General features: G+C 39.7%; 1 protein-coding gene across 2 annotated transcripts in view; it reads left to right on the top strand.

Annotated features, from left to right (window-relative positions):
- Nucleotides 1-23019, top strand: part of SUGCT (succinyl-CoA:glutarate-CoA transferase) — a 707967-nt gene that overhangs the window by 145367 nt on the left and 539581 nt on the right. The window contains exon 8 of one of the 2 annotated variants that reach the window (XM_077781124.1): nt 1544-1639. The exons of the other annotated variant lie outside the window; for it this stretch is intronic. Within the exon in view, the coding sequence (XP_077637250.1) occupies nt 1544-1639 (96 nt within the window). The remainder of the gene's footprint in view (nt 1-1543; nt 1640-23019) is intronic. 2 annotated transcript variants of the gene reach the window in all.

Here is a 23019-nt window from a genome sequence, read left to right as displayed (position 1 = left end):
AATAACAGGTCGTGGCATAGAGCCTGAAAAACCACCCCTCACTTGTTCCGGGAGCCAGACTTAGTTTGGGATATGTTCGACTTACTGGCTTGGGAGATTCCCAGCCGCACTTGATGATCTAGAATGGGGAAGATCAACCCATGGCATATATGGTATATCCTGAATCTGTTATGAGGATAGACGCTTTGTTTTCCTGGAAACTTCAGAAAATTTTTATTAGGTTGCCTTCCCATAGTTCACGGTGGGGGCATGCGTATTCATGGGCACATAGGCTCCTTGTGGCAGTTACCGGGAATCAAGTCATTATCCTCATGTTATGCTCGTATGCAACCGAATTTTTGTAGGTTTTCAAAATATGTGTATGAAATATCGCAAGAGTCAGAAGCTGACTCTAAGGTTTTAGATGATCCCTTTAAGAGATCTAAGGTTTCTGAAACCTGAAATAGGTATAACGATGAGGGTATGGGTTTAGGACTAATTTCAGAGAGGTGTAGCAGGTTTTGTTTAAATGAGGACGATTCACTGGGAAATTTCAAAAAGTCAAGTAATTTTGATCCTCTGTGTCAGTAAGAATGCTTTGGGCAGCTGAACTGATTGAAACAAAGTAGAAGTTTATTATTGTTATTTTTTTCATGAAATGAGAACTTTAGAGGAACATGGCTCATGGCTGGTTCAGCTGCTCAGGGGTGACACAAGCCTTCTTTTTGTCATCCTGACAGAAAGCAAAAGGACACGGGTGAAGAGGAGAAAGGAATGTACTAGATGCTGATGTATTTTGACGTGGTTTTGATGCTAAAGGCTGGACCAGGGCTTCATTTCCTGGCTCAACCCCTGTCCTCAGTTGATCTTTAAATTTTATTTTTTAAGTTTATTTATTTATTTTGAGAGAGATAGAGACAGCATGAGTAGGGGAGGGGCAGAGAGAGAGAATCCCAAGCAGGCTTTGTGGTGTCAGTGCAGAGCCCGATGTGGGGCTCGAACACACGAAACTGTGGTGAGGTGAAACCAAGAGTCGAACGCATAAACCGACTGGGCCACCCAGGCACCCCTGTCATCAGGTGATCATTCTGGGAGCCAAATGTTATCCGTATTTAGTCTCAGGCAATAATGTAATGCCGTTCTGCCTTTCTTTGTATGATGAAGGCATGGAGGCCTCTGTATTTTCTTTATTTTTTTTTTTAATTTTTAAAAGTTTTATTTATTTATTTATTTATTTTTTAATGTTTATTTATCCTTGAGAGAGTGAGACAGAGAATGAGCAGGGAAGGAGCAGAGCGAGAGAGGGACACAGAATCTGAAACAGGCTTCAGGCTCTGAGCTGTCAGCACAGAGCCCAACGCAGGGCTTGAACCCACGAACCGTGAGATCATGACCTGAGCCGAAGTCGGACGCTTAACCGACTGAGCCACGCAGGCGCCCCTCTTGTGTATTTTCTAACCTATTTGAGTTCGTGTCTCTCTTTTATTTTCTTCTGCAGTGACATGAACTCAAATGAGAACAACTTTTGTGGGTAAACAACCTTTTTTTTTCCTCATCCTGGTAGGTGGCGTGTTTGACCCAGGTAGCTGCTAATTATCTGATTGGCCAAAAGGAAGCAAAACGTTGGGGCACAGCTCATGGCAGTATTGTTCCTTACCAGGTAAGAATAATACATACAACATCGAGTTGGGCTACTGTAATCTGCAGTTTTGTATGATATGAATTTGGGCAATTATTTCCCTTGTTAAGGAAAAAAAACGCCTTCAGGATACTCTGTTATGTATCTTTGTCTGACTAAACAAGGTTCTGTTGTTCACTTTAAATTCTGTGTTTTGCACATTTCTTCATCAGAAGATTAGTAACAGGACACTTAAATGGATCAAAGGAACTTGCTGAAAGTGAGTGACTTTTGGCCACACATGATGGTTTGTGGTTTTTTTACCCCAAAGAAACACTGATTGTAGCCATTTTATAAAGCATGGTTTGTTCACTATGTCAATTATAAACCAAATGTTACCTACCCCAGCTGACAATTATATTCTCACAGGGTTGGAGTAAAATGAAAATTCGCGTGTGATGGATCTTTATTTTCAGAGCAAAGCAGATGGTTCAGGAACTGCTGTTCTTTATTAAGTGCCTAAACTTGTCCTTAGAAATTCTTGATGTTGGCTAGTGTGAATGAATATGTGAAGGGATTGTGATCTTTCACAAATAAAACTAAGAACAGAAACTAACTCTTCTTCCAAACCCCTAACCTTTGCTTATCTTAGTAGTATCATTTCTCATCATATTTACTATATTTGTTATATCTTCTCTAATATGTTGGACATTTAAGAGTTAGAGGTGTCTTTTTCATTACTGTATCCTTTCTCACATCCAGCAGAAGTATGGACTAGGCTCCATATGAATATCTGTTGTATGAAGGAGTGAATTTTATTGTAACCATTTCAGTGCTAGTGGTCTTGACAGACCACATAGAAGTCAGCAGTTTCCATTTCCCACGAAATCAATCCATCAACAACCGCTACACATCCTTTTAGTTTTAAGAACGTTATTTCCTTCAGCAAAACTAGCTTCTTTTCCATTTCTTTTAATATCGATTTGAGCAATTCAGTGACCCAATGTGGATCTAGAATTTTTCGCTATTTCTGTGTATGGTCTCTTTACCCCTGAGACGTTACTATGTTTTCCCTGTAGAAGTGCCTTTTGTCATAACTATAGTAGTGGAGACATTTTCTTTCTTTCTTTTTTTTTTTAAGTTTTTATTTATTTTGAGAGAGACAGAGACAGTGTGAGCTGAAGAAGGGCAGAGAGAGAGGGAGAGAAAGAATCAACATGGGGCTTGAACTCATGAACCATGAGATCATGACCTGAGCAGAAAATAAGAGCATGATACTTAACCAACTGAGCCACCCAGGTGCCTCGAAGACATTTTCTTGAGTGCCTCCCCTTTTTTCTCCAGCAGTGCTTTTATGACCATCGTTAGTGACATTTGGGTTCCCTACTTCTTAGCCCTCTGTGGCTAACCTTCTAGCCAGACCTACCAAAAGTTGCAGTTTTGAACTTTTTAGAGATCATCAAATTCAGCCTTCTCACTTCTCAGATAAGAAACTTGATACCTGGGTCGCCTGGGTGGCTCAGTGGGTTAAGCATCCGACTTTAGCTCAGGTCATGATCTCACCGCTCATGAGTTCAGGCCCCACATCAGGCTCATGTGCTGACATTTCAGAGCCTGGGGCCTGCTTTCAATTCTGTGTCTCCCTCTCTCTGATCCTCCCCTGCTCATGCTCTGTCTCTCTCTCTCTTTCAAAAATAAGTAAACATTGAAAAAATTTAAAAAAAAGGAAATTTGAAACCTGTATAGAATAGATGGATCCCAACTCTGATCTGCCTCCCTGTTGACTAGTCTTTCAGGTGCTTGTACCTTTGGCAGATGAGTGCTGTGGTTTCAACTGCTTCTTCTCCTCCAACCCACACTCTCTTCTCGTGGCTGAAAGGTTGCCATCAACTAACTGATATTCATCACTGCCAGTGGAGATCCCTCTCAAAGGCATTTTAGCAGAGGGAAATGTTGGAACCCACCAGAGTTCATCCCTAATAATGGAAATCCTATTTTCAGTTTTTGGTGTGTGGAGAAAGCATTTTGACTCAGAATGCTTTATAGTATAATTCAAATCACATCACATAGGGAGGTGTTCACTATGTTCTAGTGTAACGTTTATAGTTTTTTTTTTTGCTTTTTTAAATTTATTTATCTTAAATAGTTTATTCTCAAGTTGGTTTCCATACAACACACAATGCTCATCCCCACAAGTGCCCTCCTCCATGCCCATCTCCCCCCCCCCACCATCAGTCCTCAGTTTGTTCTCAGCATTCAAGAGTCTTTCATGGTTTGCCTCTCTCCCTCTCCCCAACTATATTTCCCCTTCTCCTCCCCCATGGTCCTCCGTTAAGTTCCTCCTAACCCACCTATATATGCAAACATATGTCCTTCTCTGCCTGACTTATTTCGCCCAGCATAACACCCTCAAGGTCCATCCATGTTGCTACACAGGCCAGATTTCATTCTTTCTCGTTGCCATGTAGTATTCCATGGTATAGATAAACCACATCTTCTTGATCCATCCGTCCGTTGATGGACACTTAGGCTCTTTCCATGTTTTGGCTATTGTTGAGAGTGCTGCTATAAACATTGAGGTACATGTGCCTCTATGCTTATTTTTAAAAAAATAGAATGTCTTTTAAATATATACATTTTTAATGTTTTATTTATTTATTTTTGAGAGAGAGAGGAGGGAAGGGCAGAGGGAGAAGAAGACAGAGAACCCAAAGCAGACTGTGCTGACAGCAGTGAGCCCCGTGTGGGGCTCAAACTCACAAACCATGAGACCGTGACCTGAGCTGAAGTCAGACGCTAAACCAACTGAACCGCCCAGGTGCCCCAGAAAAAATAGAATGTCTTTTTAAAAAAATTTCGTATAGACCTTGGCTGTTCCTCCTGAGCTCAGGAGTCTTGGGTATGCTGTCAATTATTTTACCCTGAGGTAAAAAGAAATTATTGTGGTAGGTAAAGGATATGGGAGGCTCTCTCTCTCTCTCTCTGCGTGTGTGTGTGTGTGTGTGTGTGTGTGTGTGTGTGTGTATTTTTTGAAGACAGAAATGTACTTTTCCCACTGGAATCGTCCCAGTCACATAAAGTGGGTACTGTGCTTATTTGATCGAGTTGATTGCAGCCTTATCATCTGTAAGAAATAAGAGAAGATCTACTAGGATCTTTCCTCAGGAACTCAGAATTAATTCGTTTCCTCTTGGTGGAGGACCAGTTCAGCACGTGATTAAGGAGCAAATGCAAATTCAGCTTGAATGAAACTAGCATATTAAAATGGATCCTAGGTATGTTTCTAGACCTTGGTCTGTTTTTAATTTTTAAAATAGATTTGGGAAATATTTTTATGGGTGAGTGCCAGGATAATTATAATTCAATTTTCTAGAATAATTATAGCTTTGCATCTAATTTGAGTTGTCTGAGTTTGGAGTTGAAAGTCTGTAATGGAAGACCCTGATGGTCTTAGGAATTAGTTAGGCACCCTGCTCACTCTGCTTAATTCTTGTCGAACCCTATCTGAAAGATCACAGATCTTGGATGCATGGAATGTAAATTTCTGAAAAGTAGAGATCCTTGATTTGTGTGTTATTTTATACACATGCAAGTCTTAACGTCTCGGGTTGATTATCTACTTGTGTTTTTTCCTCCCTAGTCTTTGACTGCCAACTTTCTGAAAATGAGTAAACTAAACAAAAGTAGACAGAATTGAGATAGGCATTCTGCTACTTGTTGAATAGATTGGTGGCTGCTTTTCTGGGAATTCAGATTTTTAACAAGTGGATTTCAGTGTTTCTTTTGTTACCATCACCATTTGCCTCTGAGAAACACCGAGCCCAAGGGGTTTATAATTACATAATGTTGATGTGAATATTTTTAATGCATTGGTTATAAAGACAGGAGGGCTTGGGGGAATGGGAGAGGAGAGTGCAGAGAAAGCAATTGGCTGGTCTTCAAAAAGAATATGTTTTATTGTGTAACCTGGTTATCAGTGGGGCCATTGCACTTCACTTAAATGTTTAACATCGTAATCCCCCTAATTTCATAGTCCATGTATATCCAAAACTCTCTCCCAAATTTCTTCAATGTGCTAGGAGCCTGTATTTATATATTTTCCTCTGCTTTCTGGACTCATGATACTTACTGACCCCTCTCCCTCTCTCCAGAAGACCCATTCATAAATATAGTCATGAAGGGAGGAGACTATACTAAATATTTTCAAGGAGAATGGGGGAGATTTTTATAGATGAAACTTATACAGTCTCTGATAGGAGGCCTCACCTGTCTTAACCACATCCTTTGGCTGCTACTGGGGAGTTTCACTATCTTGAATAGGATAAGAATCTCCCATCTTTTCTGTTCCTCTTTCTCTCCCTCCTTCTTTTCTGCTTGTTTTTGAGAGCAACGGACGTCTCTACTCTTATACAGAATTATTGTGCTCTCTGGTTCAAGCACAGATCTTTGGGTGGCCATCTCTTATTAAATGCTTAACAATGTGCTACTTCTGTGCCCTAAGGGGCATGCTCGTATACGGATCTAATAGAAGCCCACTAATTCCCTTTGGGTTCCTGACAAGACCTTCTCTCTCCCAGTCCATACTACCAGCAGGACTTGGGGAAGCTCACAGAGTTCTATGTGCTTCTTGGAAAACCACAATCTCTTCAGCTATAGCACTGCCCTCATGATCAGTATGTACTGTTGCAGAGACCAATCCGGGGGACGAGACAGCCACAATTACCCCCCTTCTTAGAACACCAGTCCCCTCATCCTTTACACGTTTTTCCCAGTCACCACCAGGACTCCAAGCCTTCCAGGCTCCCTTTTATCACCTGCACAGTTATTCCCACATGGCTCTGTGCATCTCCTCCTTTGACCCAGTCATTTTTTCTGTCAGCCATCTTGGTGGCTTTACAGTTCACTTGGATGACTGAAGCAACATCCTGGCATCTCATTTCTTTAGCTTTCCATGGCCCTGAATGATGATTTCTTGTTCGCACTTGGCTACCACTCAGGTGTTTCTGAGACTTTAACATGCATATGACTCTCTACATAGAGATTCTTAAGAAGCATTGTCTGATTCTTGCTGATATTGATGCTGCACTGTGAATAATAGTGACTGCATTATTGGTGACTATACCATCTCCTTTGTATTCAGTTGACCAAATCCTACGGCTCCTTTTAGTCCCTGCCCACACTCAAGTAGTGAATACAGCTCAAGGAAAGCACAGCTACCATGTTGACAAGCTCGCTCTCAGTTGACGGCCATCTTTCTCAAGTGGTCCCTCAGCCTTACCCACGGTCCCGGCATACTTCCTACATATTTATTTTCTCTTTCTGAGATGACCATTTCAAGTATTCTCTCTCTTCAGACCTTCCCCCTCTCTCTTCATCCTTAGCCAAAGATGGTTCTTATTTCACTGAAAATTGGTGCAGTCAGAAGAGCACGATTTTCATCTTTTCTCTGCCATGCCTCCCCAGCTCCTCCATGTGTACCCAGCTATGGGTCACTTCATTCCCTCCTCTCACAATGGATGAATTGTCCCTTTCCACATTTTGCTTATTTAAAGGCACTGCCCCTGCACTTTATCTCCTCTTTCACCTGCATTATGTATCTGTGGATAATCATATGATCATGTCCCTCACTTTAGAAACCCCATCAACCTTAGACCCCCCCAGGGCGTCTTACACTTGCCACGCATTTCTCTGTGCTCTTGTTTTACAAAATTCCTCAGAAGAGTTTTGGGCGGTATCTGCTGGGAAGAAGCACTACATCATCTAGTTTGCAATGTCGTTTGTACCTCAGAGGCAAAAAGATTTTACAGTCCTCAGTCCTCAGCAGTCTGGGCGCTGTGGAATAGCTCAGGGAAATTGGCTTTCTGAGCAGTTCATTAATATTATTCTTTTTATGCTTTGTCTTGAGGCTTTCAAAAGAAATTTTTCCTTTAAATGGCTTGAGAATTCACATGGGAACTTCTTTTTCTGGAGTACCTTCTAAACCAAGAAATTGAAGAGAAAACAATTATTTAGATGAATAAATAAAATCATGTCTCCCTTTCTTCAGTTTGGGCTCATACAACCAAGCAATGGAGCAGGAAGCTGTGCTCTGTTATTTCTGGTATGGACATTATACTGTATATTTAATTTGGCACAAGCAGAGACTCAGACAGGCAGTAAATTCCAAGTTTGAAGAGATGCAGTACTTTGCTATCATTCCTTAGAAAACATTAAAATGCTGTTAAATCATAACAGATTAGGTAACCTTGGGAATCCTTTATTTTTAACCCATGTTAAGGATTTTTTAAAAAGTGAAAATATAAATGATATACATCTGTCTCTTGTGTGACTTTTCTTCTCACCATAGTCATGCTAAAGCATTCACTGGTGTTTGAAAGTATACTTTAAACAGGCATATGATTATATTGCATATTTAATTTAATTGATGTTTTGGTAATAACAGTAACAATAATCATGCTGTCTTCCATTGAAACATACAGTGTAACTATAGTATATATATTATATAAATATAAATTATAGATGTATTTATATAATATATATACTTTATATAAATTATATATATATACTCACATGTATAAAAATTATATATATGTAAATATGTTTATGAAAGAAAGACCGAGAGAGAAAGCAACTTTGCTGTGGCCTTTGGTAGAAAGTTAGAGACCCTGGATCAGAACCATGGTTTTAATATTTCCAAAACTTGCTTCCTTTCCGTCTGTATTTAAACTAGTAGTTGTTTTGGTGCTTGATACATCGTGGATGCCTGTCTTTTAGTTTCTTTGATAGATGGTAGAATTCTTCTCATATTTTTCCATCATCTTGACAAATGACCTATTTATTTTGATTCTAGAAGGCATCAAACCTAATAAGTGACATTGAAGTATTTTGAATTTTGAGCTATGGGGCAATTAATGGTAGGTTTCCCTCTATCATGTTTTCAGTGTATGCTTTCAAATGACTCTTGATTTTTCAATTAAACAACAATTTCTTGAGCTCCCAGTGGAGTAGCAGTGTTTTATTTCCTGAAGGCTTCCAGATGAGGAAGAACTCAGCCCTTGATTTCATGGAGCTCAGAAGCGCTACAGCAGGCATGGCTAGGAGAGCTTGAACTTCGGAGTCAGATCTGGGTTCATAACTTGGCTCTGCCCCTTTTTGACTGTGAAATCTGAGACAAGTCTTTTGATGTCACTAATGTTAGCTGCTTCCTATCCAACAAGGTGATAATGATAGTAGTTTCCGTGTTTGTTTGAAATAATTGAATGAGATAGCGTATGCTTGGTGTTTTCTCCAGTACCAGCCTCTTAGAAGAATCCAGTGGAAGGTGGCTCATATTATTATTTCTGTAGTTGAACTTATAACTGTAAAAGTTTCTAGGAAGCTATGAAATGATCTCTGTGAAAACTATCCATGGCAGTTTAGGAGCAGAGTAAATAAAGAATAAAGATACACAGCTGAATTTCTTTCATAATGGAATTTCTACTTTAATTTTTTTCTTTTCAAGATGGAAAGGAGAGCAACATGCTGTCGTATTTTCATTTGTTTTAGAAAACTGTTCTTAGATCTTTTGAAGAAATTGTAAGTTGTACCATTGCCAAAATGTATCATTCTTTTTCTCCCCAGTTTCATTGAGGAATAATTGACATATATCACTGTATAAGGTTCTGGTTACAGTGTCATGGTTTGATTTACACACGTTGTGAAGTGATTACTACAATGGGTTCAACTAACAGCCATTTTTTCTTACAGTTACAACCAAACAAAAAAAAAGAGAGAGAGAGAAAAAGAAAAAAGGAAAAAAAAATGTTCTCCTTGGCTGAGAACTCTCTTACAACTTCTTAAAAGAAATCTAGTTTGAGGATTTACTCTCAACAACTTCTTGAAAGGAATCTAGTTTGAGGAGAATCATATATTGCAATATCACCTCGTTGTCAAAGGAATAGGGCTTCTAGTTTACTGAATTGTCTAGTTAATTGAGATTTAGTTTATATTCATAGTTAACAAAATGAAACATGACAAAAATGATTTTCAGAAGTAATCTTGGAGAAGCCCACAAGATGGGAATCTATCTCTATAAAAGTTACATCCTCCTCTGAGGGCCAAGAATTGTGGCAATTAGTCCTCCAGTTTTAAAAAGTGAGAGAATGAGGGGCGCCTGGGTGGCTTAGTCGGTTAAGCGTCCGACTTTCGCTTAGGTCATGATCTCGCGGTTCGTGGGTTCAAGCCCCGCGTCGGACTCTGTGCTGACTGCCAGCTCAGAGCCTGGAGCCTATTTCAGGGTCTGTATCTCCCTCTCTCTCTGACCTTCCCCTGCTCACGCTGTCTCTCTCTCTCTCGCCTAGAAATAAATAAAAATATTTAAAAAAAAAATAAATAAAAAGTGAGAGAATGAGAGAATATTTTTAACATCTGTTCTTGTAACCTGAAGATTGCAGTGAACTTTGATAAAGTTTGCCCAGTAATAAATACCTAGAGATTTATTTGGAACAAAGGTGCTGGTGTTAGGAAATACATTAGATTGCATCTCTGAGGTTTCTGAAAACTTTTGGATTACTTAGTGGTGACAAGTTAGAATATTCAAATATCTTTTTTTTGCATAAATTAAGGCATGAATTGTCTGAATATCTCCCACACGCTTTATTCCAAAGCTTTTGGCAAGGTAGCTTTCGAGTATTTGCTATAAAGCTTATGTGTATGCCTCAGTTCTTATAAATTTTGGATTCTTGTTAAAACAAAACAAAAATTTTTACTTGAAGATTCTGGTTACTTTAAAGCCAGTTGTCCTGGACTTTGCCACAGTCCTAAGAATATAGGTAACTGGGCAGCCCGACAGGCAGATACAATTAGGACAAATATGCCAGCTAGTGGCATAATTAGTTGCCACTCTCTGGGCTTCTCCTTAGAAAAAGCTTAGCTTTCTTTAATTTAAAATAAAGTTCCTAAGAATTTTAGAGAATTCCTAAGAATTTTAGAGAATTTAGAGAGAGAGAGAGAACCCCAAGCAGGACCTACACAGTCGGCACAGAGCCTGACATGGGACTCAGTGTCAGGAACTGCAAGATCATGATCTGAATTGAAATCTAGAGTCAGGTGCTTAACCGACTGAGCCATGCAGGCACCACAATATGGTTTTTTTAATGCATTTTACTAAGAGGTAAAATAGAGACACAAGGAACGGGGATGTACCTTAAGAAATATATCTGAAATTCATTTAGGATGTTATCAGCTTCTCTTGCATTCTCAATATTCTCAATAGTCTCCATATATATGCAGAATTGATGGGATTGTATGTTGTTTACACCTATCAATTTTGGCAAAAATTTATGGTAGGAATGCAAATTGGTGCAGCCACTGTGGAAAACAGTATGGAGGTTCCTAAAAAAAAAAAATTCAGAACAGAATTACCATATGATCTAGTAGTTCATACTGCTGGGTATGCACCCCTATGTCTATTGCAGCATTATTTGAAATAGCCAAGATATGGAAGCAACCCAAGTGTCCATCAAGAGATAAATGGATAAAGAAGATATGGTAATATATAAACAATGGAATATTACCATGAAAAATGAAATCTTGCCATTTGCAACAACATGGATGGATCTGTAGGGAATAATGCTAAGTGAAATAAGTCAGACAGAGAAAGACAAATATCACACAATTTCACTCAGGTGAAATTGAAGAAACAAAACAAGTAAAAAACAAAAAACAGACTCTTAAATATAGAGAACACATGGATGGTTGCCAGAGGGGAGGTGGTGGGAGAATGGGTGAAATAGATAAAGGAGATTAAGAGTATACTTATGTTGATGAGCACTGAGAAATTTATGAAATTATTGAATTATTTTACTCTATACCTGAAACTAATATAACACTGTATGTTCATTAGACTTTAATTAATTAATTAATTAATTACAAGTAGTTTATTGTCAAGTTGGTTATTAGACTTTAATTTAAAAAAAAGAATAAAAAAACGTGGCTAAAATTATCTAAGAGAATCAAATACCATTTTGAATATTGTTAAGGAAGAATATTAACAGTCATCACTCCTAATAATATCAAATTAATAATTGTAACTATCATTAGAAGTAACATTTGTTGAATGATTACTCTGTGTTAGTTATTAACTACTTTACCTATATTGAGTCAGTCATCACAACAACCCTGTGAAATAGATATTGCTGTTGTCCTCACTTTCAGATGAGGAAACAGAGACATAGAGAGGTTAGGTAACCAACTCACCTAAGGTCATTTGCAAGTGGTGTAATGGGATTCTAACCACAGGCAGGTGATGCAGTGCTACTTACTGACACTGGCATGTTGAGTTTCATTTTCCATCTTTGTCCCACTTTTGAGGAAGAATCATGTGACATTTTCCTCTACCTACTTTCCGAACTTTTGGGACTGCCAAGAATAATTGAAGAGGTGGAAACAATTCTGCTGTTGACACATCACAGAGATCGTTAATTATGACTTAAAAGCAAATCTCCATCAGGAAATCAGGTTGTACCTCTTTTGAATAAATCCTTTGGTTGCAGGTGCCAAAACTATTAGAATCATAGCTAAGTCACGTTCTAGTGAAACAGGTATCTCTAGCTACTTCCGTGGTCATGAGAACAATATCATCCTTGAGCGATATGGGAACTTGGGACGATTTGAGCTGTTGCGAGACTCATAGTGTCTGGTTTTCAAGCTGTGTTTCTGTGAAGGTGGTAGCTGGGGTGGAATGTGGGGTGGGAAGGAGTATTTAGGGGATGAAGAGGAATATTTAGAGGTATTATAGGGCAAGGGGCAGCCTGGGGAGAAATCAGGTGGGTAGATCTCCAGGTACTCTAACTCCATTTCAGCCACAGCAGCTCTACTTTGTTTGTTTGCTTGTNAAAGCTTATTTGTCTTCGACCAATCTGTTTGTACTAAAGGATTCTCCTAGACTAGAAAGTAGGTTTTTGTACATGCTTCTGTGTGTGTTTAGAGAAAGAGAGACCGATTTTCCCCAACGTTGATGGCTCCCAGCATTGTGACCTAGAACCAAAGAAAAGGTCTCATCCAGATGAGGAGGAGTCCGAGGGGGACCTGGCAGAGCAACTGGGTGGAGGAGCCCCCACACTACCTTACAGCTGAGAGTCTAGTCTGGGGACTCCGCATGGAGGTCAAGGCTCTTTGGCTCAGATAAATCACATAGGACTGGGTTCTGGAAACAGTTGGATTTGGATATAGTCACACATCCTGTTCTGTACTTAGGGGATGTTCAGGACAAATATTGTTGAAATTCTGAGTAGGTATGCTCAGCACCTAGACATTACCCCGACGGCCCTCTGCTCATCAGGTGCAGGTTACCTGGGGGAAAAGAACTGAGTTCTGATATGGTTCGAATCACTATTACAATATAATTCAGTATTGGGAAAAATACAATAATAACAATGAAAGAAAACTTGCAGGATGTTAAGTTCTGAAGTGAACCTGTAGTGGAGAGTTGAGCAAATCATGTCACAAATAAATGTGGTTGTGAAATAAGCTCTTTTCCTTCTTAGTTTTGTTTCTAGTATTTAGGACGAGTGTTGGCCTTAGGACTCTGTTTAGACGGGAGACATAGTGTGCATGCTGAGATGGGTGAGTGAACCAGGAACTTACAAAAAATCATGGTAATAATTCATGTGACCTAATCTTCACCTGGAAGTGATTCTCAAATGTCCCTTGCCCCTTTTCTTTCCTGAGGGAAAAGCAGGTGTGAACTGTTCTAGATCCGTGCACCTCTCTTAATGGTCCATGGAGCAGTGGCATCGGCATTATCTGTAGCTTGTTGGAAATTATAGATTAATAGATAATAGATATATCTAATAGATAATAGATCTATTAATAGATTAATAGATAATAGATCTAATAATAGATCTAGAATAAATAATATTCTACTGAACCAGAATCTGCATTTTAACAAGATCCTCAGGTGATTTCTGGTTCACGTTAGATTTTGAGATGCCCTGGCCTAAAGTACATGTGAAATTCTTTTGGTCATTGTATTATGTGTCCACTAGATGTCACTCTTGTAACCTGATAGTGGGATGGCACTCTTCAATGGGGACTTGAAAAAAATTCTGTGAATAATGAGCACATTATTAGGTGACTTCCTCCCTATCCTTAGAGCTACTGATATTCACATTGATTATTTTAGGTAAAACTACCTTTCTTTTTGGTTCAAAGTCCTGGAGAGAGATTCCTGGAAGTGATTTTCATTTTGTTGAATTAGCACTCAATGCCTTACATCTCTCCCTCCTCAAGCCCCCTGTGGCTTGGGGGTAGTTCTGTCATTATATAACCTTAGCACAGAATATACTGCACTTGCTCTGGCTCACTGGCTTACCGAGAGAACAGCATCCTGGCTGAGCAGATTTGATTTCTGTAGAAGTGATTGAGAGCAGAAAGGAAGCAAGGCTGTATCCTGAAATTAGCATCAATCTCTATGTGATTGTTGGAGGAAGTGCAGACCTCTCTGAATTCTTGGGGTGTCTTGAGGGTGGTTTTATAAAGAAGATCAAGTTCACTTCTGCTTAGAAGGAAATGTCCCAAGTGTAACCCTGTAGGACGCTAGTTCCAGCCATGGAGTTGGATGTAAGGGACATTTACAGGTAAATTTTACTGTGGAGGAAAATCCACAGGGAGATGATAAACTTTCAGAAACGTATGAGGCCCCTAGGACAAGTCCTGTTAACAACTGGTTAGGTCTGCATATTAGGGAAAGGGTGAAAAGGTTAAGGACTATACTTTAGAATATCCAATTTTTTGCCGGATGCCCAGCTTGAGAAAAGTTAGTTCTTGAAATAAATCAAACCCTTGCAAACTCTCCTCCCTCTGAGTCTGATGTAGTTTTTCATCTGTTTCAGTTAACAAGGGGAGCAGGCGACTCATAAAGTAGCAGGTGTGTGTGTGTGCACTTGGGTGTGTTTGATGAGTGTGTATTTTTCCCTCTTCTTGGTCTGTGGGGGGATCATTTAATTGATAATATCACCAAATGAATGTAAAATATTTAATTTGATTTCAGTCAAGTGAATATTCTTATTGGTATGAAAACAATATGATTTTTACTTAAATATAATTTTTCTTTTTTTTCAAAATAATTAAGGTGGCCTTAGTATTTACTTCTAAGCTTTAGAGTCTTTTTTTGCAACATCATTTATAATGATGTGATTCTTAATGACGAGGAGCAGAAGTAAACATTTCAAGTGTTATACTGAAAATGAATTTCATTTTTTAAAACAGAATCTAAATTATGGAAAGCAGACCTAAAATGCTTATTCCCATTCTACCCAAGGTCTAAATTTCTACTTCTGCAGTGATAGGATTTTCCATCAGCATCCCTTTTACTGTTGACTTTCCTTCTCTCCTTTCTTTTTTAATTGTTGCTGCTGAACTACCAGATACAAAGCAGCATGCTGTATTATTTAAAAGCGTGGGCTTTGGAGTGAGGCAGACCTTGGGTAAACTGCTTCATTTCACTGAACCTCAGTTTCATTTGTAAAGTAGGGATACTATTACCTGCCTCACGGGTGGTGGCGATGATTCAGCAAGACAGTACATACAAAGTATGTGGGATAGGGGTGCTTGGGTGGCTTAGTGGATTAAGCATTGGACTCTTGATTTCGGTTCAGGTCATGACCTCACCATTCATGAGTTCAAGTCCCACATCTGGCTCTGCCTTGTCAGCTTTGATTGGGATTCTCTTTCTTTCCTTCTTTCTTCGCACCTACTCTGCTCAAGTTCTCTCTCTTTCTCTCGTCTCTCTCAAAGTTAATAAGTAAACTGAAAGTGTGTGTGGCAGAGAGTCAGGCACATAGCGTATGTTCAGTAGATGGTAGCTGTTACCAGCATTTTTGCATCCATCCCACAAACCCCAACCTGTGGCTGTTATCCCCATCTCTCTTGTTAAAATCCCTGCACCATCTGTGGCAGGAGCCCCTGTCCCCATACATTTTCTCTCCAAGTCAAAGAAGAGTCTTCCTTTCCTTTGCCTGGCAGATGTGCATGTGGTAGGGAGGTAGGTGGGTGGGAGAGCTCACTAGGGTGGTGGAGTGTAGAACGGACGTTGATCCTAGGACTGCAGCAAGGTGAGAAGTCGTCCTCACAGCCCGCACTGGAACCCTTGGTGGACGTCTCCCTCAGTGGCATAAAATGGTCCAGTTCAGCAGAATATTGGGAGCACTGTTAGGATCATCAGTCCATCCACAGGACAGGCTGGCCCATGACCATGTTCACCAATTAAAACAATGCTTTTAAAGTAAAAACAAAAAACCAAAACCCCCCAAAACCAGTCAACATAAAGAAACGAACAACAACAACAACAACAACAAAAACCCTTGAGATGAAAACTGCCAAATCTCAATTGAATTTCTGTAACATACGTTTTAGCTCCCCTGCTCTTTATTATCTTAACTGCTTTGGAATGCCCTTTTCAGTCACGAAGGGCCTCTAGACGTTGGGGTCTCTGGAACATTACCTGGTTAGCAGCAGGCTCAGTTTGCTGCTATGCAGAAGTCTGAGGAGATCTTTCCTCCTGAGAACATCCTTGTAAGAGTCTTTGCAATTCCATTGTAAGCCACCCTGTGGTTTCATCTGATAATATCCTGTTGATGAAGAACAATGGAGATTTTGATGTAGCAGTGGCCGTAGGAGTGTGCTGCCTCAAGTAGAAGAGGGTTTAAAAGATTAAGAATTATGAGCATGATCTATCTTAAAAAAACACTCTCACTTTTTTTGCTATACTTTTGGAATCAGCATTGGATTTTATTTTACATAGTGAAGCTTAATATATATTTTTGGTAGTTGTTTCAAATGCATTCTCAAAAAAAAACCCCACCTTAAAAAGGGCATGGATCATTTTTTCCCCCCATCATATCATTCTTGTTTCCATTGCAAGGAGTCAAGTCAGTAAGTTCAGTCCAGTTCAAAGAAGAGGGGGGTAGGGAACAAAACTTATAATGGTGTTACTGTGTAGATTGCAAAAGAATCTGAGGTTTGTTCAGCAAATATAATGGTGCATTGAGGTGTTGTGTTAATGTGGGGGCCAGAAAATGAGCTCTGTGTGTAGCAAATCTGTTAAGTGGCAGTTTAGAGTTTAACCTAAAAATTGGGAGAAAGTTGATAAGTGCAGAGGAAGCATGAGACCAAATCTGCACAGACCTTGCTCGGGAGGTGGTGATGGGGTGCAGAAGGAGGGTGGGAGGAGAAGGGGACTCTGTGGCATGTTGGATGAAGATGGGATGGCAAAGCTATACACCCGTATAAACAGAGAATTGACAGTTTTGGAGGAAAGCAAAGCCTCAAGTATTTAAGTGCATATTGGATATATAAACTCTAGAAGTATAGAAAAGAGTGGGTAAGGGCACCTGGGTGGCTTGGTCGGTTGAACGTCCAACTTTGGCTCAGGTCATGGTCTCGCGGTTTGTAAGTTCGAGCCCTGTGTTGGGCTCTGTGCTGACAGCTCAGAGCCTGGAGCTGCTTCAGATTTTGTGTCTCCCCTTCTCTCTGCCCCTCCACCTCTCATGTTCTTTCTCTCTCAAAAATGAATACAACTTTATTTTAAAAAAATAAAAGAAGAGTGGATAGAATGGTAGCAAGTAAGGATCCCAATTCCATTTTTTTCCCCCTCCTTAGCTTGGTAGAAGGAGAAAACTGGTAGGAACTGGGGAAAACTGGTACTGCAGGGTTAGGAAATATATGGGAATATTAGGGATGGATGAACTGATGGGGTTATAATGTTTTATGAGCAGAAATGATGGAAACATAATAGGTATAATAAAAACAGTAAACAAGTGTACAAAATAATGCTAGATAAATAAATTCTGTGGGGATGAGAAATTCATGCCCAATAATAATATATTTAGGGACACTATGGACCAGTGGATCCTAAACTTTTTTTGGTTTCTTAATCCCTGTGAGAAACTCTGGAATTCTTTCTCGGAGAGTTCACATCCCATAGACGTGTGGTTTTGCCTACGATTTCAGGAGCTTCTCAGAGTTCCCAGCACCCATCCCTGGACCCTGGCTAAGATTCCCCACTAAAGGCTAACCAGATAGGGTAAGGATATTGAAATTCTGTTGATAACAGTGTGGAGAATTAGACAAAATAATAGTTATGAGGGAAATCATAGCCTAAAATTGGAAGATCTCATACAAATATCTGTTTCATAAGGCAAGAAGTTTTGGAATTAAGGAAGGAATAAAATTATACTGGCCTTGAGCCTAAGATTAGACAGGGATTAGTGCAGGAAATTATCTGTGACTGTTGCAATAATGCTCACAACTCAATTACATTCAACCTTCTGAAGGGGAGTAAAAGACAAAAAAATCCTGTCACATTGTTATTCAGTTCTAGAGAATGGAACTATGATCAAATCAATGTGTGCATGAAGTTAACATTGAAAGTAATATTTTAAAAAGTCTGTAACTTGTAGGAAACCTGGAAATGCTTTAAACACATTAATGGAAGGGCAGGAAAATATGTCACATACCAGAGATTAGGAGTTCATATAAAAACATTTGCATCCATCTCATAAGTGTAAAAGAAGCAAAACTGGGGGTCGGAGGAAAGTAGGCAGAAGATTGTGCAAGTTGAGAACAAGGAAGGCCTCAAAGCGTGACAGGTCAGGTGTAAATAAATCAGGTTGTAAAGGAATTCAAGAAACAGCACAAAAAAGACTCTAATCCAGAAATAAAAAGCTTTTTTATACATGAAAGGCAGAAGGTCAACTGGGGAATCAATGGGACTGCTTGATGGTCAGGATGCAAAAGATGTGCTCATGGGGAAGAAAGGAGATCTGGAGCCTCACTGAATTCTTTGCTTTGGTCTCTGTCGAAACATAGACATTTCCACTGTCATCATGTCTTTTGAAGCAAAGAGGCAAGAGATGTAGTATGAGATCAAATGATGGTAAGGGAACAGGATGTTCTACCTGCTTGGCATACCGGATATGAGTAAATGGCTGAAACTTTATGGCATCTGTTATAAGGGTCTGAGGAAGCTCAAGGGGATAAGTGACCAAAGTGTCAGATAAGTTATTATTGCACGTATTCTTCACTGTTCGTGAATTCCACTCTTGTTTCCCTTCTAATGTAGAGGCCTTGTAGTCTACCGGTGAATCTCACTCATATTGGTAAACTCCAGAAGTTATGGTATCATTGACCACTTAGTATAATGAATGGAGAGGAGCACTGTGTTTTCTAGAACATGTCTGAATTGGTTGAGGAGGTACACCATCACCAGGAAAAAGCCAAAAACAACAAATGTGATTCCCTTAGACTTTCAAGGAGTCAGTTACAAAGTTTTACAATAAGGTTATTCCAAATTGTGTTACCATGGTTTGAGAGGGACTATTTTATCATACACAGGTATGAGTAGAGGACACAAAAAGTAGGATGTATGAGCCTACTATTGGTGGAGAAGTGTAAACAGTGAGGCCCCTCCAGGGATTTCTGCTGGGCCTCTTTATTAAACATGTTTATAGATAATCTGAAAGAGTAAGTACACCATGAAATTGCAGAGGGAGCAGGACTGAGCTCTTTTGGGTGGTGAAATTAAAAATCAACACCGATGAGCTTTTGAAAGATGATATAAGTGGGGAAGAAAGTAGCCGAGAGACTCTGGTACTAGGAGAAGTGCTACCCATTTAGGGAGACACCAGAGTAAACTTGTAAAATTGTGGGCTCTGAATTATTTAGAAACCTGCTTTCATTTGGAAGCCAGGAAAGGAATTTGGCATCATTCCTTTCGGAACAGGCCATCAGAATGTTTCCTCCTTCTGAATAGGCCCGCAGAATATTGGAAGATTCTGAAAACAAAGGTACATATGAAGCCAAACCACTGTGCCTGTGTATTCTTTTTGTTTTGACCCTCCGATCTCAGAAAGGAACATGACAGCTACCGGGTTTCAAATCCTGACACAGTCCTCAAAAGACTGTCATGAGGACCAAATTAAATACCTGTAAAATTGCATATAACCATGGTCCATGGCAAATGTTGAATGCAGAGTCTCAGAGGGGGCATGATGAAATTAGACTCTCTTCGTTGGAAGAAATCATTCAATCTGTCGCCTGGTACAAGATATTCCATACCAGATGCTGATCCTACTTCTCTCTAACTCAGCTACAAGGAACTCGCTTCTTAAAGGAAGACGATTTAATAATTGTCACTAAGGACTTTATACTTTGTTGAAAGCTCCCTTTCTGGAAGTTATAGGACAACAGAATAAGAGAAAAGAAAGACCTGAGACCTCACTCCTTGCTGTATGAATGAGAATCAGGAATATAAAGTGAAATCAAATCTCAGGAAAGTAAATGAGAGACAAATGACCAGTTTCTGAACTCTGATTTTTCAACAGTGTAATCAATCATAAAGTTCCCTACACACAAGCTTACACACCTCTGTTTAGTTTAGTGATCACTAGATGTTTAACTCAGAGCAGTGGGCCCTGGGGAAAGTGTATAGAGTAATTGGGATTCCATTCTCAGAAGCCTTTAAAAAATGCTAGACAGGGGCGCCTGGGTGGCTTAGTCGGTTAAGCGTCCGACTTTCGCTTAGGTCATGATCTCGCGGTTCGTGGGTTCGAGCCCCGCGTCGGGCTCTGTGCTGACTGCCAGCTCAGAGCCTGGAGCCTGCTTCAGTCTGTGACTCCCTCTCTCTCTGACCCTCCCCTGCTCACGCTGTCTCTCTCTCTCTCTCTCTCCTAGAAATAAATAAAAAAAACATTAAAAAAAAAATGCTAGACAACCTATTACTGACATTGACACTTTCCAATCCCAGCGTATTAGAAGTTAACAGAAGGTCCCAAAATCTTAAAACAATTTTTTTAAATGTTTATTTATTTTTGAGAGACAGAGAGAGACAGAGCATGAGCAGGGGAGGGCCAGAGAGAGAGACACAGAATATGAAGCTGGCTCCAGGCTCTGAACTGTCAGCACAGAACCCAGCGTGGGGCTTGAACCCACGAACCATGAGATCATGACCTGAGCCGAACTCAGACGCTCAACCGACTGAGCCACTCAGGTGCCTCAGTCCCAAAATCTTAGCAATTGGTCTCCCCAGTCTCGAGAAGCAATGTAGCCAGAAATATCTTGCTGTTTTTAGAAGTGTGGTATATAAGAATCTTTCTAACATGAATTGATCACTGTTGATAAACATCTTTATTTGTTTGCTTGCTTAAAATCTAGGCTAACCTATGGAGTGAGTTCCATAATTATACCCAAATATATATATCTACATCATCAGCTTTTCACTCTCGGGTTTATCTCAAAATGTTATCCTAATTCATCTGTTAATTCCAAATATTATTATTGTTATATTTATTAGAAATTACCATTGGCTCATGAACTCACAGCTATTATAATTACTTGCAAAATATAAATTAGCATACTAGTGAGTCATGATATTTATTTATAATAATTACCAACATGCTAGCTCACAGAATGTTTCTGGCCAGGGTGATAGAGCAAATTAGGCAGACTTGGGACTTGAATCCAGATTTTTCCAAAGCCAAGAAATCAGAAACCTCTTTGAAACCATGCCTCCTGTTTCAGTCCTAGAATCTTTTGGAAAAAAGAAAAAGAAAAAGGAATCATAGAGACCTACATAGATGATGGCATTTGACAAAACTCTATTGAGAGCAGAATCTCTTGGGCTGATCCTCAAACTTGAAAAGTATCTTTTTCTTCCCACCATTTCTGGCCCCTTCTTTCTCTACTAACATTTCCATTAGTAGGAAGTCTGACTCCTTTCCCTCCCTGTCTTCCATGTAAACCTCAGGGCTGTTTCCGGAAGATTGAATGGTGGCTACTCCCCAGGCTTGTGTTAGCCCTGATGCAACTGTGGTGCGATGCATTCTTGTTCGATAATTGCATTTTCTTTTCTTACTTCCTAAAACTTGGGAAATCGTAAATTTAAATTGCCAGCTTGGGATGTGTTTCCACACACATGAGTTAGTTCATAGAACATTGCCTTGTTGATATTTTTGCTTGCATTATTTATTAATGTGTATTTTATCTTGATATTTATCTGCTGTTAATATGCACACCCATCTTGACCTTCCAGTGTTGAGCATTCATTATCCATTTTTAGTACCCATCCTGCCCTCAGGTTGATTTAGTTCAGTTTCTATATTGCCACCAGCAGTCTTTTAGAGTAGGTGTTGGCAAACTACGGGCCATGGGCCAAATCCAACCTGGGCCTGATTTCTTTTTTTTTTTTTCTTTCCACAAATAGTTTATTGTCAAATTGGTTTCCCTATAACACCCAGTGCTCATCCCCACAAGTGCCCTCCTCCATGAACCTGGGCCTGATTTCATGTGGTCTATGAGCTAAGCATAGTTTACATTTTTAAATGGTTAAAAAATCACATGACTGTTGTGTAACACATGACCATGATATGAGATGTAAATTTCAGTGTTCAAGGATAAAGTTCTATCAACTCACAGTCATGGTCACTGGATTATGTATTATCTATGGCTACCGTGCTACCACAGAAGAGTGTGACAGAGACTGGTATGCACCGCAAAGCTGAAAATATTTACAATGAACTGTTTATAGAAAGCGTTTGCTGACCTTTTCTTTAAAGTATCTCTAAAGATCCAATCAATATCACTCTGTGTGCCCTTGGGCCCTTCTCTCTCTCAGAGTTCCAGCTTAAATTTCACTTCCATCGTGGGGTGCCTGGGTGGCTCAGTCGGTTAAGTGCCCAACTTCACCTCAGGTCATGATCTTGCAGTTTGTAAGTTGAGCCCTGCGTCGGGCTCTGTGCTGATAGCTCAGAGCCTGTCAGATTCTGTTTCTCCCCCCCCCCACCCTCTGCTCCTCCCCTGCTCACGCTCTCTTGCTCTCTCTCAAAAATAAATAAACATTAAAAAAATTTTTTTTAATTTCACTTCCATCATGACCTACAAAATGTTTCTTTCCTCTTTACTTAGCACATTTGATTGACTGAGTAAGCATCTAATGAATCTATGTACATTAAGTTTTGTCCTAAAAACTTTTGGGGGGTTGCTGCCTGGGTGGCTTAGTTGGTTAAGCGTCCGACTTCGGCTCAGGTCATGATCTCAGCGGTTCGTGGGTTTGAGCTCCACATTGGGCTCTGTGCTGACAGCCCAGAGCCTGGAGCCTGCTTCAGACTCTGTGTCTCCTTCTCTCTCTGCTCCTCCCCTGCTCTTTCTCTCTCTCTCTCAAAAATAAATAAACATTAAAAAAATTTAAATAACTTTTAGTAAATATAATCTTTTTTAAGGCAGGGGCCATGTAATATATTTAGCAACAAGAACTCGGCCAAGGATTAGGAATATAGTACTTGACTTATACTAGATACTTGTTGAATTTAATTGAATTACTTTCAGTGGGATCCTCCAGACTTCGTATGAGGAGCCACAATGGGGAAGATAAGATTTTGATATAGAAA

This window comes from Crocuta crocuta, unplaced genomic scaffold, assembly GCF_008692635.1.
Source record: "Crocuta crocuta isolate KB4526 unplaced genomic scaffold, BGI_CrCroc_1.0 scaffold108, whole genome shotgun sequence".
In the NCBI taxonomy this organism is placed as follows: domain Eukaryota; kingdom Metazoa; phylum Chordata; class Mammalia; order Carnivora; family Hyaenidae; genus Crocuta; species Crocuta crocuta.
Note: the sequence above shows the minus strand (reverse complement) of the source record. Positions and strands in the feature narration are given on the sequence as shown.